The following is a 17,391-nucleotide window of genomic DNA, read 5'->3' on the forward strand; positions in this document are numbered from 1 at the left end:
TCCACACTGATTCTTGCTTGCTTCACATACCACTCCCCGCTAAGAGCCGCGCAACACCGGGCGATCGTTTGCATGTCTCTTTCCGGTCCCGCTAATCCTACGGATCCCGCAACACGCGGGATTGGAAAATGATACGAGATCCCGCAATACTGAGATGTCGCTATTCCGTGCACTTAATAAATTCCATCGGCCTGTCAAATTTCAATGACAACTTTTTTGTACTCAAACTTCTAAAAATTTTTGCAAGTTGTCTGTCATTCCTCTAAAAAAAAATTAATTGAACTCAACCAAAAGCAGAGTATCATCAATAAGATCAAAAGCTCTACTAAGAGTAGGTAGAATAGACCTTTCTTTTTTGTTGAATATAAGTTGAATTTAAATCTGTATAAATTAAACGTCTACAACATATTTGGATATATGATCCACAAAAAATTATAAATCTTGATCATTAGTTGAGAATAATTTTTTTTTTCAGGACTACGAAACATGGTGTGATCTGAGGACCTTGGAAAACCAAGTGGGTGTGCGATATTTAACACACGAATCGGATGATGCGAGATGGGAGCAACATAGATCTTCCCAATGACCTGAAAAGAGTTGGCTTCACAGTGTCAAAAAGTGCCTTCGTGGTCTTAGGACATGAGAAACCAAAATTCGAATATGAATTACTAGCACAAGGAATTGGACTACCTTAGTGAAGCATTTAGAACTGACGGTTACTGGAAGTATTTCAAAAAGTTTATCTAAGAGTAGCATTTTACAGAAAACCTCATGATTAGTATGCGAAAAACAAGGTAGAGGGTATTTCATTATGAAATGCGAATCCGTTATGGGTAGATAAGGGACACCCGGTTAGTTCTAAATAACCTATATTTAATGGAACACAGATTCTTCATAACCAAGATACAGGATAGTTGATCAATTTTGATCAGTTCATTCGTTGTTCAACTGCTATAACAAATCACAGTTCAACTTTTTTTTTCATATTTGATACATATATTCTTCTTCCAATCTAGTGTCGAGTACTATATAAAAAAGGAACCCATATCTATATCATTAAAATTTTAAAACTTTATTTGAATTTTAAAAAAGAGCAGGAACAATTAAGGTAATTTTAATATATTCAGTATTTCTGCACAAAATTTTAATATTTATTAATTTGACTCAGATGTAAATATTTTGGTAATAGGGTGTACCAAATGATATTTCTTCCTAAGTGACTATATTCAATAAGCATTAGTTGAGGCCAGGTTTTATATTTCATTCTCAGAAATCATTTATGTTTCATTGTTGGTGATCATGATTGTCGTCACAACTGTCTTTCTGTTCTGTCTGTTTAAAATCTGTATTCCGTTAATAAGCTGTCGCCCCCATACAAACGACAACTCTCAGAAGTTGAGAAATTTGTGCGAGCTAAGCACTAACGAGATCTTTTAACGTGTGATTCCTAACTGTCAATGTCATTAGACAAATGAATTAAGATATTTAGCATATTTTAACCATTTTATAGAAAGCAGTGTCTCCAATCAAAAGGTAAAACCCAGCTACCACTTAAATCCTTATTGAATCTCATTCAAGTGACTGCATACAAAAAGTAAAAATCGTCACAGATAATATTGGTGTTGAGTCAGATACGAAGAAAAACAATAAAGGAATTCTAAAGGGAAGCATAACCGAGCTTATTTCATTATTGGTGTTTATGAATGATATTTTGGAAATTTTCAAGGATAAAAATAATGATCCTTATCAGATAACAAAATATGCTGATGATTAGAATCTATTAATATCCGACAACTATTTTCCAGATTTGATAATTCAATCAAACAAGTTGATAAATAACGGACCCTTTTTTTCAACACAACAATGAAAAATCCAAACCGCAAATGAAATAAAATTAAAAAACTATACAATATTCATAGGTTAGGTCCAAAGTGAGTGGGTCTACTCGACCGTCCACCGCAACCCGCAAGGGTTTATTGTGGCTCACATCTATTCACACTCGACCAAATAAACCCAGCTTCTTAACGAAGCCGATTAGTTTGTATGGTGAGTGGTCTTTCAGGTCAGATGGTAAGAGTACGTCTCTGCCGAACTCTAAAAAGCTGATTCGGTCCCCAGCGGGGCAGGTACAAAGTATGTGCTCTGCTGTTTTATCATTTTACAAACAGAGGCGACACACGCTGTCTTCCGACAGTCCGAATCTCTGCATTTGATGATTCAAATGATAGTGACCTGTAAGAAGGTCTGTTAGACATCGTAGTTCATTCCTACTGTAGTCCAACAACTGCACGCTTCGAAGGGTGAATAAACGCCTTGGAGTGAGCCAATTCTGGAAGATTCTGCCAGAAGTCCATAAATATTCTTGCCATTCAGGTGTTCAAAGCGATGCGAATGACAGGCTATGATCCGATGAAGCTGCTTGCAGCATCCTCCTTTGCAAGGGAGTCAACAGCCTCATTGCCTTCCAGGCCAAAATTCATATATTCATGAGCACTTCCATTGGCATACACATCTAAATAACTTGATAAAACATGTAATAGTACTAAAGTTGTAGTTTAGGTCTAAAGACCTAACCTACATTTGTAAGTAAATATTTGAATGAGAAATTATTAAGAATAATTAATTTTGCCATTAGAAGTATTTTTAAATTGAATTCTTGGAACCAGAAAATCTAGTTCACAATGAAGAAAAAAGACGAAGGGAGAATTGCTTTTCTGGATGTATTAGCGAAAAGACGAGAGAGTGGCAGACTGGAGCATGAAGTATACAGAAAGCCAACCCATACGAACCAATATTTGAACAAACACTTCGATCATCATTCGCAACAGAAAAGAGAGATTATCAAGACTCTGGTAGATATGTCTACAAAAAAACAGAAAGCAAAGCAATTCCCTGTAGTTTTTAATGTTTAATGGATTTTTTTTCAAAAAGGGGAATACCACAGACGTTTTTCAATACTTTTGTAAAAACTTCGAGTATAGAGATATTTTTTCAATTGCTTGAAAGATTCCCACATTTTTTTATAAAGATGGAAAAGCAAAAAACCAATACATTTCTTTTCATATCCATATTATGGAGATATTCATTACTGCTTTTATGACTTGGGAACGAACTTGTTGGATTCGCAGTGTTAATAAAAAATTGCCAAGTACTCAAGACGGATGCTTTTATTTTCAGGTCTTTTTCTTAGAAGTGATTGATGTTTCAGGTGATTATTAAAGACATAAGTACAATATCTCCCACCATTATCTGTTCTCAACTTCCTGATATTGAAATGAATCTGATTTTCCACCATTGCTTTTGAATTTATGAAAGAGTTTATTTTTGTTTCTCAGTAAATATCCGAAGCTCTTTCTTGAAAACTTATCAGTAAATGTCAGAAGATATGTGTTCCGTCTCATGTTTTTCAAACATTGGTCCAAAAAAATTCAGGGTGAATGACATCTAAAAAGTTAACTCTGTTTACTACACTTTTGGGAAAATGTTTCATCTTCTGCCTTCCCGCAATGCATGGTACGCATCCTGTAGCCAATCTATTCTTAAGAGCACACATACCACCATAGCTTAAGTGACCAAGAAGCCTGTGCCACGTATTTGATGATACAGCAATGAATCCCGATGATTCTGAAATAGCATCTGCGATTTCTTGATCAGAAACATATTTTTCCACTGTTTGCAATGCAATTTCATTCGAAATCTAATCTAACTTATATAATCCTTCAATGTTTGTAACCGTAACATCCGAATTTATATTATGGAACAATTTTCATAAATTCGGCATATGTCATTGTCAAATGTTTAATCTTTTTTTGGCAATTTTACTGACAGAAAGTAAATTGGTAGCTATATCAGGAACGCACATTACATCAATGATTATTGGGGCAATCATTAATTGTAAAATCAACCTTGACATTTCCTGAACCAACACTGTATAGTTTGGTTATTTGCTAAAGTGACATCGTTTTTACTATTATAAATGTCGCTAAGCCCTAATGTTCACACATATGAGAAATACTTCCTGAATCTATAATCAAGTTCTAATCATTATATGGAGAAGTTTTCAAAGCAAATACAAATAACAATTTCTCAGTAGTTGTATTTTTTTGTTTGCTATCTATCTTTGAGTCACCTTTTCCTTCATTTCTCAATTCATTTCATGATATTTAGGTTTGATGTGTCTTTTCCCACAGTAGTGACAAACCAAATATGATTTTTCCGATTATTTCAAAGTTGAATTCGTGTTTGTGAATGCTACTTCAGTGGACACACTTTAAACTTTATTTGTGTGATATTCTTCTTGAAGTGAACATGCTCAAACCATCTAACTTGAAATCGTAGTTTTCATATTTGTAGTTTTTAAGTTACAAACTAGTATATCATATTCTTAAGGTAAACCAAGCAATAACATTATTATTGAAAAAATTTATTTGAGTCATTTGAAATCTTCTCAAACAAGTTCATCTCGAATATTATCCAAATCAAAACTAATATGCAGAATGTATCACAAACTTTAACCACCCCTACATCCTTTTTTTTATAGAAAACGTGGTCAAAAGCTGTGTTTTCATTATTTATAGTTTTCAAACTTCTACTTGTTTACAAACAACTACATCACTTTTGAACAAATCGCAGCTTACTGAATACTTAAAATCAAAAAGATTGAAAGAGTATGAGTTATTTTTCATCAGAAAATCATATTTGATCGAACAAGCTGTTTCAAATCTTCTCAAATAATCATTCCTTCAAATTTAATCTCAATTCTGTAAATTTCGAGAGTTTTATAAATGGTGTGTATGAAAAATTAACCTAATTCCATAAATGAAGGAAAAGATATACACAAGTCAAAGTCTATTTTTCAAATATAATATACATTCAAACAGAAGACAAAAAAACATTTCAGCAATTATTACAAGCTAATTTTCTTTCTCATAATATCTGTCAGAATAATTTTACTACTGATATTTACCTACATAATTATATTCTATGCAACGACATTTTCTCAGTAATGCTCAGTAACAAATTTCTGAATATAAATGTCAACTTGTAAGTAAGTGTGATTGAAATAGGAATGAAGCAATTTTGAAGCCCTTCATTTGTTTGGCTGCAACCCTGTTATTTTTATAATGATATTTATATTGATATTAATGTTTTTTTTCTAAATCAACCGTCTGAGTGCCCCTCATCTCCCCATAACATATGCGCATTTTCCAATAAAACACATGTATCACATCTTTCAAAAATCATTATAGATATCTCATCAATGAAAATGTCTTGTAGTATTCAACTGAATACTAATGTAACCTCAGATTAGAAAGTTTTTTCAAGAAAGGATTCTGAGAGATTTCAGTAATGTGTCTACTTTTTGGTAAATGACATAAATCCTAATACTCCAAAAAATATAATTTTTATTCAGTTTTCTATCAAGACTACTGGCTGAACAAATTTTATCATTCCTGAATTCTTATTTATTTTTTTATTTATGTTATTTAATATGTGTATTATTTTTGTGTTTTATTTATACAACTTAGTAATTGAATAAAATTTACGAATTTTACATAGTATTTATTTTTCTCTTACCTTATATCAGTACAAAATTTCACTTCAATTCAGAATACAACACTTATATTCATAACAGTATTAATTTTTTTAAAAACTCAAATAGTATAAACGAATCATCACACATCAGCTGTTACAAGTTGGTATCGATTTTGACCTTTATTCAACAAGAAACCTTGAATATTGAGATTCTGTAGAACTGTGAAAAATTTGTTTTTACCGATTCCTACCATTTCGCCCATTTCTTTCAGTTCATTGGTGGAAAATAAAGCTTTTGATTCTGTATCAGACTTTCGCTGAATTAACCTCAGTAACTTCGTAATCTAAAAATTATTGAAATTTTACTAATCATAAAATTTACTAATCATAAAAAATAAAACTCCAATACCTACCTGACTCTTTGTGCTAGTTCCGGTACCGTTTTGCGATCTAGTTTTGTCTAATATTCCAGAACTGTCTGTAAAAATATCTATTAGGCTGAATTTCATTATTTCAATCACGTCTTCGGCGTCTTCCTTGGTAGCTTCTTCTCTTAATTCAGCTTTGGCTCTTGCCTGAAATTATGTAGATATTAGAAGTAATAATTATCAATAAGATAAAGAAGACTTTTTCAGGTCATTCAAATATACAGTCAATAATTCATATTTCTATCTCCAGACTTTTGGATAGTCGTTATATAACGTGATTCCCATATAGAGGGAGTTCTCCAAAACTGAGTGAAGCTGAAGAAAAAATTAAAAAATAGTGATCTTCATGAGATTCCATTCTGTCCTGGATCCAATTGAGACAGTTTATTGAAAATAATTTCTGAACTGATTATACAACTATTCAACTCTTATATCATCACCAAAAGTGTTTAATGTTTGTTATTGTGTTTGTTTCACTAATAATAATCTTCAACAGATTAATTGTAAACTAATCAGTGACGTCATTTGACAGCTTTTGCAATAAATCAGTGTAGTTAATCTGATAAAAAAAAGGAACAGGAATTATATTTATATAAATATAAGCCTGAATAATTCAAAGAGTATATCAGCATTATTTTATCTGATCGTAAACAAAATGTAACCAAATACTTATATTACTGACGTTAAAACAAGAGCAACAAACAGTATAGTGAATGAATCAAGGAAAAATAATTTAAATAGAGTTGAATGTAGCATACGAATTTTAAAGACGTAATTTCCGAATTTGCTGCTACTAAAGCTAGAAATGAGAGGTTTTACATATTTTACAAGAGGAGCTACTGTTTCCATGTTCTATATAAAATTATAATCGACCTCTTTAAAGTGTTTTTTCTTGGCTGGAGTGACGCCATCAATACCACCTATCCTAGTTATGCCATTGTATTCATTAAAAAAAATTACATTCTGGACTTAATGAGAAATGAGTCTTAAACCATTCAAATTTGCTAGATTTACCTGTGTCAATCTGATCAGGGAATTCAGCTGTCTTGTGGTAACTGGTGTGCAGTCCCCAGTCTGGAATTGTTTTCTCAATGTTAAATAAAACGCCTTCAAGAGAGTTTTAGCTTCATCCGATAAGTGAGACTTAACATATTTTTGAGAATACGCTATAAATTTTCTGAACAGATTATGGGGTATTAGATCCAATTTTTCTCCATTTGTTTGAAGGCGTTCTCTGAAATAAGTGCAACATGATTGATGATCAAGCTATGAGAAACATAGCTTAGTTCAATGTACATTCAATTTAATGAAGAATATGTCAATACAATTCGATACATATATAAAATACCATCGCATTTGATATAAGTTGAAAATATTTCAAAAGTATATATAGAATAAAATGATTAGATAAAAGTCAGTAGTAGTAGGATCTGAAACACAAGTAAAAATAACCTGTTTTAACACAAAAATCAATATCAAGATAGGTCAATTAAAAAATTATGCATATCTTCAAAAATGTTGCCAATGGTTTAGAAGGCTTTGGATATCAGAAGCTATTATAGTCTCTACTTTTTCAGTGTGCATTGCTCTGAAATACTCTGGTAGTTTATTATATACACTTATGATAAAACACAGTATATTTTTGAACTTGAAACTCGGACTTCAAAAGATATGTTAGGGTGTTGTAACTGGGCTTTTGAACTTAGCACATTTCTATTATAGTGAAAGAACCGAATCAGAAACGTCCTTCACCCATCATTGAGAAGTATTTTTTATGATATTTAGTATTATAAAAAATAATTCATGATTTACACAGTATGATATACTGTGCTATATTCATAGCATGTTATGCAATATATCGTTTGAATCCAAGAGTGGCATGAGGGTTTGCTGGCCAACTTTGATGCTATGGCTTGTCGGATCATTTTTGTGTATGGCCCCTCCAGCTTCCTGAAAGAACGTTCCCTGCAAGTGGCCGTCGATGGATATCACCATCAATGCTGGTGTTCCCTAGGGAACCATATTGTCTCCAACCCTTCTTTTTATTGTATATCAACGATTTATTTAAAGAAAACAAGAATCCAATATGTAGCTTTGCTGACGACAGGACCCTTGTCTCGTCATTCCATTTGGCTTCAAAAAACCACCAAAATTGATACGAGACTCTATAACAACTTACCATCTCAATTTCGAGATTTACCTCCAAAAATATTTAAATCCAAATTGAAATGTATTTTATCTAGTAACTGTATTTACAACTTCCAAGAATTTACTCAGTTGATCGCTGAAAATCGGCATTTGTTCATGGATAATCACAGTGATTGAATATAACTTCCCATTTTATTGTTACGGTATATATCCATATATTATCTATATTTCATTCATTTGACATTCTATACATTAACATTATATATTTTTTTACATTTTATACATCATATTTCATATATTTTAAACATTTACGTTTTATATATAATTCATACATTTTATATATTCATATTTAGTCATCCCTTAAAATGTATTTTATCTTGTATATAGATCATATATGTTTTTTTATTCTTCAATATCCCATATCACAATCATTGTCAACCTCGATTATATTCCCAGGACTACAAATTATTCTATCATCTATCTTTAGTTATTTGGGTAAGGTTTGGACGTGTCTATAAAATGTAAAATTTTTTTGAGGCAAATAAAAATGAAATGAAATTCCAGGACATTGACTGCGGATGCACATCTTCACCGGCAGCACGAGGTTGCATACCTTAATGAGGATCAGGAGGTGATTTCGAGTTGGAGTGAAATTAACCATGTTCAATTCAATGCCAAAAAAACCCAGGCATCGGTTTTCCTAAAAAAGATAAATGTTTCCGAACCGGATATAATAATATCAGGACAAACAATAATTTTCTGTCCGCTTTGTGCTTCGATAAGTTTGTTGTGGGTTAAATTGGACACAATCATGTCGCTGGAATTGCAGAGGCTGCTACTCAAAAGCTTAGAACACTGTTCCAACCGGAAAATTGTACACTCCTCAGCAACTTTTGATGCTTTATAGAGCTCAGATTAGACCTCCTTTGGAGTATTATTCTCATGTATGGAGCTCCGCCCCTATATATACTCTGAAGCTGCTGGATTCCATCCAGAAAAGAGCCATCCGCCTGATTGGAGACGCGAACATCACTTGCAACCTTGATAGTCTGGAACATCGAAGAAAGGTTGAGGATTTATCTTTCTTCTATAGATACTTTCACAGGAAGTGTTCAAGTGACTTGGCACATTTGATTCCACCAAGAGCGGTACATATCAGAAATACGCGTCGGACTGTGGCTGCTCATCGTTTTGAGGTTGTTCAACTCAGTACACCTCGAACTTTGCTATTTAAGAACTCTTTCATTTGGAGAACGGCGTTTATGTGGAATAAACTTCCTGAGAACGTTTTTCCAAATGGATTTGATCTCCGGCAATTCAATTAAAAATTCTGATAACTCTTCCTGAAAGGGCTTTGAGTGTGTTGGCGGAGACAATAAATTTCTCATTCTCTAAAGGTATGTTCCCATCGTGTCTGAAAATTGCCACAATCATTCCTCTACATAAAGTAGGTGATCTTGACAACCCAGCTAATTTTAGGCCAATTGCTTTGCTACCCGTCTTGTCTAAAATTATAGAAAAACTGGTAAAAAAACGAGTAATATCCTTCCTCGAGAAAAACAAGGTGATAAATTTATTCCAATTTGGCTTTCAGTCTTCAAAAGGTACACAAGACGCCATATTTTCACTCATGGAAAACCTGTACACCAATCTGAATGACAGAGAATCAGCGGCGGCCATGTTTTGTGACCTAACCAAAGCCTTCGATTGTGTAGACCACATGCTGCTTCTTAGCAAACTGGAAGTTTACGAGTTAGAGGATCGGCATTACTTTGGTTTGAGACGTACCTTTCTCATCGGCGGCAGAATGTTCTATTAGATGGAATTTCATCAAAGGAACGCTTCATTGACAGTGGGGTTCCACAAGGTTCCGTTTTGGGACCGGTGTTGTTTCTCATTTATGTCAATGACTTGGTCCATGTTAACATAAGTGGTAAATTCACATGTTTCGCTGACGACACCACTATCCTCTTTCATAGCAGTACATCCTCCAATTTACTTGATCAAATCATCGTCGACATAAGAACGGTTAAAGAGTGGTGTGATTCCAATCTCTTATCATTGAACATCGATAAAACAAAGGTGATCACGTTTAGATGTAACATAGGGGAAGTACACTTGGAAAATGTAAAAATTGAAAATTTGGAGAAAAACAAATTTTTAGGCCTCTTCATTGATGAAAATCTAAAATTTGATTTCCATGTCGACTACTTATGTAAAAAACTAGCAGCAGGATGTCATGCAGTGAGAGTTGTTGCAAGAGAGTTGGACACTACTATCACAAGATCAGTTTATTTTGCACAAATTGAATCCTATTTACGTTATGGAATTTGTTTCTGGGGAAATTGTGCAAAATTTCGTTTCAATTTGGTATTCTCTCTACAAAAAAGAGCCATCAGATATTTATGCAAGGCTAGGTACAGGGATTCATGCCGCCCATTATTTGTGAAGCAAAAAATTCTGACCTTAGTATGTCTTTTTATTTTGGAAACAGTGTGTCATCCACAAAAAATATAAAAATCAATTTTGGAACACCACAACTTATAGTACACGTCAGTCTTACTCCGTTTCCTTTCCCACACCTTCTCTAGCCCTTACACAAAATTCTATTATTTTCAATAGCAAGAAGTTATTTAACCACCTTCCCATTAATTTAAGGCGAATATATAATGTAAAGAAATTCAGAAAGAAAGTGAAAGAATACCTTGTTGGGAGGCCCTATTATAGTGTGGACGAATTCTACCAAGGCTCTATCGAATAATTGACATGTAGCTTTGTGTAAACAAGTTATTGAAACCAACACAAAATGGCTATCAATGTTCAATGTGTAGAATTATATATTTACGTTTACTTAATATTCATAAATTCATGTACTTATATTTGTAGCTGTTCAGCTGGACTTAATATTGTTCTGTCCATATACTCTGCTCCGGTGTTTAAGCATTATTTTATAGTTTATATTTGTTAATTGTCCCTTATACATGTTTTACTTTACTAGACTTTGCCAATAAGATGTTTATATCTTGGGTAATAAAGCATATTTTGATTTGATTTGATTTGAATCACTACTTTCGCACAGGCACCGCTCTTAGAGCGTCTCATGGATTTTCCTATAGTGTTTGTGTTTTATCTTTGAAAAAATATTAATTATTTCTTTGAGTATTTACCTCAAACTCTCTCGTCCAGTTGTAGATAATTCCAATCCAGAAGATGTATCATTAAGTCCATTGCTCGTCTCATTTCCCATATGCATTCCCAATATATGTCTGGAGAGTAAAATATCCAATTGCTGAAATTGTAAAAATGATACTTTTTCTATGTAAAATACATTTTCAATATTCCGTATTTATTGAGCCATTACATAAGACACAAAAATGCTACCAGCATACTGAAGAACAGAGACACCGTTATTCATTGGATATGATTTGTTTCACAACAATTCATTTCCTATAATTCGATTTCGAAATAACCATATGCATGATACTTTTTTCAGCATCTGCTGTATGAAAGAAAACCCACCTCATTGGCTTGGTCAAGCAAAATGAATATCAGGTCGAATCTAGACAACATAGGGGAACCCATCCTTAGATTTTCTGAAATTGTTTTGGATTTGTTGTAATGCCCCCCGGCAGGATTAGCGGCAGCTAGAATAGTTGCCCGCGTAGGCAAAGTACAAACGATGGCAGCTTTTGCTATGCTGATACTCTGTTGCTCCATCGCTTCCAAGAGGCTCTGAAAAACATATAATACTGAACAAACAACTTTCTTACATCATTTTAGTAGAGCTTATATTATGGTGATAGAGTAAGTAATATGCACTGAAAAATGTAAGCCTAGTTGCTAGCTTAAAAAGACCATCCTGTAGTATTCCATAATTATTTTACTGATATCTAGAGATCCACTCTCCACATCCTAACCTCAAATCATGCTAGTGAAAAACAAGATTGTTTTTTAATGTGACAATAACACAAGGTTTTTAATACGAAATGAAACATACGACACCTAAGTGTAATTTACTGTCGACCATTCACACTGAATCATTCTCAATGTTACATTCTAAGGAAAATGTCGTTTATTAATGGCAATTACTCAGAATCAGAATATTGAAATTAGAGCTTCAAAAATAGATTCTCTGTTATCTGTAGAAGTGCTCTGCGTTCAACATATTCAATTATATTGTCAAAATATTAGCTTTGCTAAAAAGAAGTAGGCCTGGCAACTCTGGTATCATGTTGTACAGAAATAATATAAAAAAATTCTTTTATATAGAAAGTTCTCTAACTAAAACACTTCTTCAACCCAACAGAACTATAACTTTTTTATTAACGCGAACTTGATTAAATGATTTGAGTTATATTGTTTTATGGAACGGTGACTGGATGAAATACGTGATGGTAAGAATGTTGATTTTGATGATGAGCGGAAAAAGTTATTGTTGTCATCATCTATAAAGTGTTTGAACTTTGTGGTTTTTCCTTTTTTATTTTGTCTGTTGAAAGATACTATGAAGTTTTCACAAATTGATTCCTATCTAAGAATTAATCCACTCGTGAGTAACTTCACATTTCACAAGTGTCATAATAATAATAATAATATTTTATTATTACCCAACAGCTGAAAACTATTTAAAGGGTTAACTGAGTAAGTTCAAAAAGTAATATACTTGCTTTATAACTACAAAGATGCAATTTGAGAAAATGAAAAATATAATATAATAAAATAAAATAATAAAACTAGACAAGAAAATTAAAAATTCTCCATGAAGAACTGAGATGCAGTTTCAACAATATATTTTGGGGAATCAAAATTGATATCACACAAAGATAGGTGACTTGAGGTAAAAATTAGTTCTGGCCAGTCGGCTGTAAAAAGTTTTTGTACTTATAGTTCTGAAATGAGGCACACATAAATTTATAAGAGATAACACCTCTATAGCATTGCTGTGCAGTAATTGAAATAGAAAAATTATTCCAGCAAGTTTTCTGCGTAATTCAAGACTTTCAATATTGAATGTTATGGTAAGAGATTCATATGGAATACCTCTATCAGGATAGATACCATAAGATATGAAGTAAATAAATTTTAGGAAACGACGTTGAACTTTTTCAATTATTGTATTATAACAATTTTAGAATGGAGGCCATAGAGAGCCATATTCTAATTTTGACCTTACGTAATCTACATGAAGAGTAATTAGAGCAGATGTTTGAAAAATATCTACAATTGCGAACTATAAACCCATAAACTTTCAATGCTTTACTTACTTTCGATCTGATGTGTTTGAAAAAAGACAAATTTTGATCAAAATTTACACCAAGATCTTTAATTGAGGTACTACATGACAGTGAAATGGTATCTACTCATTAATTGTACTCAATGACTGACATTTTCCTACTATAAGACACTACTTTACATTTGGATGCATTGAGATATAGTTTGTTAACTTCACAGCAAGTCTGTATGTTTTCTAACTGTTGTAATATATCACAATCTTCGACAGGATATATTTTTGAATCATCTGCAATTGATATAATTACTGAGATAATTAATAAATAATAACAATAGAAGTGGTCCGTGTTTCTATCCCTGAGGTACTTCAGATAAAAGAATGTAATAAAAAGAATCATAGCTGTTATAAGATATAAACTGTTCGTGTGGAAGTAGGATTTAATGAAAAGTTCTGCTGAATTATGGAAACCGAATTGATGGAGTTTTTGTAGAAGGATTTTGTAGAAAGAAGGATTTTGCTTTAACAAAATTTAAAATTAAGATGACAATGTTGATATAAAGAGATGATACTCGGATATTATCAATTACTTACTGCATGTTGTGTGGGCATTTTATCAAATTCATCAATACAACAGCACCCTTGGTCTGCTAACATCAGTGCTCCTGCCTCAAGCGCATATTCTCCTTCATCTCTGGTCATAGTTACAGTTAAACCTGAACTTGTACTAGTATTTCCACAAACATATACACCTAAAGATAAGAGTTGTGTTGACAATATAAAAGTATACATCCTTCAAAGGAGTTTAATGAGTCATCCCGCTGTCAACAGCATTTCTCAAAAATTGAAACTTTTGCGAGATAAGGTTTGAGAAGGTCTTACATATTAATGTGCGATTCCTTGAATGGCGAAGTTTAGAGCTTAGTATAAAGTGAGGCAGATTTTTTTTCGTGAATGAACCTGAAAGTTTACTGAGCAAGATAATTATATTGTATTTATTGTATTGTTTCGAAAATCCGCTCAAGGATCAGTCGCTCATCCAAATAATTGCGACTGGGTTTCATTTTATTCATTGCTATCTCAAAGACAATAATGTTTGTTTGTGTTTTTTTTTTAATGTATGCAATAATTGTGCTAAATCAGATCATCTGAGGGCAGTTCATTCAGTTAACTATGACTGGCAAATAATGGAACTTTAGGTTTGAACATTCATGGAATATTAATCGATACAAACAACCTTTGATTCATTGAAATAAATTCAGACTCGATATTATAATGAACAGCATATAAAATCAGCAGAGTAATAGAGTAGTATATTATACAAACAGTGATACATTCATGTAATAATAAAAAAACATATACTGTAGAATTTTAATAGAATTGACAGTGTGCAGAGAGTTGAAATAGTATTTCACTTATGGGTTGTAATTAAATTGTAGTTCGACTTGCATAAAAAATAGTTTGTTACGAATTATACACTTGAAGTGTCCAAATGGAACAACAAAAGTATCACATTCTGAATAGAAACTATTATAAATTTTACATATGTTATAAACTGAGGATTTTATTAACACGTTGATCCTAGGCAAAGGCAAATAGACAAATATTTCGTTTCTACTACTTCGTCTCGGTACGTGAAAATCTAGTTGAGATAACAAATCTGGGCAGTCAACCAGATTATGAATCAATTTATATATAAAGATACAGGTATAATATGTTCTTCTGTTTTCTAAGGATAACAGGGGAAATCTATTTAGCAACACTCTTTTATCAATTCCTTGGGATGGGTAAGCTCCATCCAGTTTGTAAGCCATGTATTTCATAAAGATTCTTTGACAAGATTCGAGTTGTTGTATATGCACATTGTATATAGGTGACCAGATTAGGGAGCCATATTCTAAACGAGATCGTTCATATGCATTAAAAAGTGTTATGAAACATTCTTGGTTTTGAAAGTCTCTACACGTCTGAAGATAAGGCCAAGCATTTTTTTTTTCAGAAGATGTGATTTGAATGATTTGTGACTTGAAGCTAAGTTTCTTATCAAATATGATGCCCAGATCTTTAGTTTCTGTGCATTGTTCTAATATGACGTCATTTATTGCATAGGCGAACTATATATTGTTGTGCTTGAGGGTGTATTTCATAAATTTACATTTTTGAATATTCAGTGGAAGCTTGTTTAGTATGCACCATTCACGGGTCTGAAAATATCCAAGTCATCAGCAAAGAGTAATATGTTACTAGAGATATTTGAAACAATAAAAGCAGACATTCAGTTATGAGGCGTACGCCTTATCCTGACAATATTAAGGAACTAAGAACAAGACTGACTTTTGAAGACTGGTTGCCTGTATATCATCTACTTCTTAAGGAAGCTTTCCAATATTTCATTCAGACATTACTATGGTATTATGATATATCATGTCCAAGTAAACATGTACATATAAGAAACAATGGTAATAACACAAAACGTTGGGTAACAAATGAAATAACTGAAGAAAGTAAAGAGTTGAAGGATATGTTTTGGATTTTATCATACTCTCATGAAACCAATTCCATTCTAAAGGACGGATACAAGGCAAAAGTTAAAGAACACAAAGAAAAAGTTAAAAAGGCAAAAAGAGACCATTATTCGTCGAAAATAAATAAATCCGCAAATAAAACTAAAGAAACCTGGAAAATTATTAATAGTGTATTAGGTATAAAAAAGAAAGATGGAAAAGAAAAAATCATTCTTCAGCAGATGGATACCGTTATCTCTGACCCACACAAAGTTGCATTAACTTTTGCTGAGCATTTCGCTAATGCATCAGATTCCGCAATGTTAAATCATTTTGGTCAGAATATGTCTCTTCCCTGTACTAGGGTAGAAAATGTCACCATCAATTATCCATACCCATCTTACCCTATCACAGAATATGAACTAGTTGATTGTCTTAACAGAATGAAAAATAAGACATCTTCAGGATATGATGAATTATCGATTATAATTATAAAAAATATTATTGACTCAATACTAAAACCATTTATATACCTAATAAATCAATCACTTATACAAGGGTTCTTTCCAGATGAATTTAAAAAAGCATTGGTAACTCCTCTGCACAAAAAAGGTGACCTAAAAGTAGTTGACTACAGGCAAATTTCTCTTCTCAGTTCTTTATCGAAATTGTTTGAAAAAATAGCGTCTACTAGAGTGATTTATCACTTAGAAAAAAACAAATTAGTAAGTACTTCTCAGCATGGTTTCAGGCAAAACAGGTCGATTGAAACAGCCACGTGTCACTTGCTTAATTATATATATATATATATATATATATATATATATATATATATATATATATATATATATATATATATATATATATATATATATATATATATATATATATATATATATATATATATAATATATATATATATATATATAAAGAAATTGACAACAACAAATATGTCTTATCATTATTTTTCGACTTGTCAAAAGCCTTTGATACAGTGTGTATTGAAACTTTAATAGATAAGTTGGCGCCTCTAGGACTTCCAGCCAGTATAATAAAGTGGATACAATCATATATGACAGATAGAACCATGATAGTGAGATGCAATAATTCAATTTCACACAGTCAGGCTGTGAAACTTGGGGTACCACAGGGTTCAGTTTTTTTTGCTGTTTCTTCTCTATGTAAATGATCTTCCACAATATTTAGAAAACGTTCATGTTACCATGTTTGCCGACGACACAACGATAACAATATCCTATCAGGATGCAGAACAGCTTGCAGTTAAACTGGAAATGGTTGTAAATCAATTTTCATCCTGGTGTCAGAGAAATAAGTTAATTCTAAACACGTCCAAATCGGTAATAGTCAAATTTTTTCACCAAAAATTGTTACCCAACGAACTTTTTGTAGTTGACGACATCCAACTCTCTATGGAAACTAAATTTTTAGGCACTCATTTAGATGAGAGTATAAATTGGGGTAGACACATTGAAAGTGTATGTTCAAAACTAAGTAAAGCCTATTTCGCTATTAAACAAATGAAATCAAC

The 17,391-nt window shown here is 32.4% G+C and overlaps 2 protein-coding genes across 4 annotated transcripts in view; one reads left to right on the forward strand and one right to left on the reverse strand.

Annotated features, from left to right (window-relative positions):
• The window catches only part of PKD (serine/threonine-protein kinase D3), a 32,840-nt gene extending 27,286 nt beyond the window's left edge, over positions 1-5,554 (forward strand). Inside the window, exon 16 of the mRNA XM_023166162.2 lies at positions 476-5,554. Coding sequence (XP_023021930.2) covers positions 476-586 — 111 coding nt within the window. The 3' untranslated portion in view covers positions 587-5,554. The remainder of the gene's footprint in view (positions 1-475) is intronic.
• The window catches only part of LOC111510256 (DNA helicase MCM8), a 35,249-nt gene continuing 23,405 nt past the window's right edge, over positions 5,548-17,391 (reverse strand). For 2 of the 3 annotated variants that reach the window (XM_074183642.1, XM_074183640.1), the window contains exons 7-12: positions 13,933-14,090; positions 11,631-11,843; positions 11,279-11,400; positions 6,978-7,197; positions 5,949-6,110; positions 5,548-5,879 (exon numbers count right to left, since the gene is read on the reverse strand). In XM_074183642.1, coding sequence (XP_074039743.1) covers positions 5,676-5,879; positions 5,949-6,110; positions 6,978-7,197; positions 11,279-11,400; positions 11,631-11,843; positions 13,933-14,090 — 1,079 coding nt within the window. In that variant the 3' untranslated portion in view covers positions 5,548-5,675. The remainder of the gene's footprint in view (positions 5,880-5,948; positions 6,111-6,977; positions 7,198-11,278; positions 11,401-11,630; positions 11,844-13,932; positions 14,091-17,391) is intronic. The other variant, XM_074183643.1, reaches the window with a different exon arrangement.

Source organism: Leptinotarsa decemlineata, unplaced genomic scaffold (assembly GCF_025532065.1).
Source record: "Leptinotarsa decemlineata unplaced genomic scaffold, Ldec_3_MD MMD2_tig00026340_RagTag_RagTag, whole genome shotgun sequence".
Lineage (NCBI taxonomy): Eukaryota > Metazoa > Arthropoda > Insecta > Coleoptera > Chrysomelidae > Leptinotarsa > Leptinotarsa decemlineata.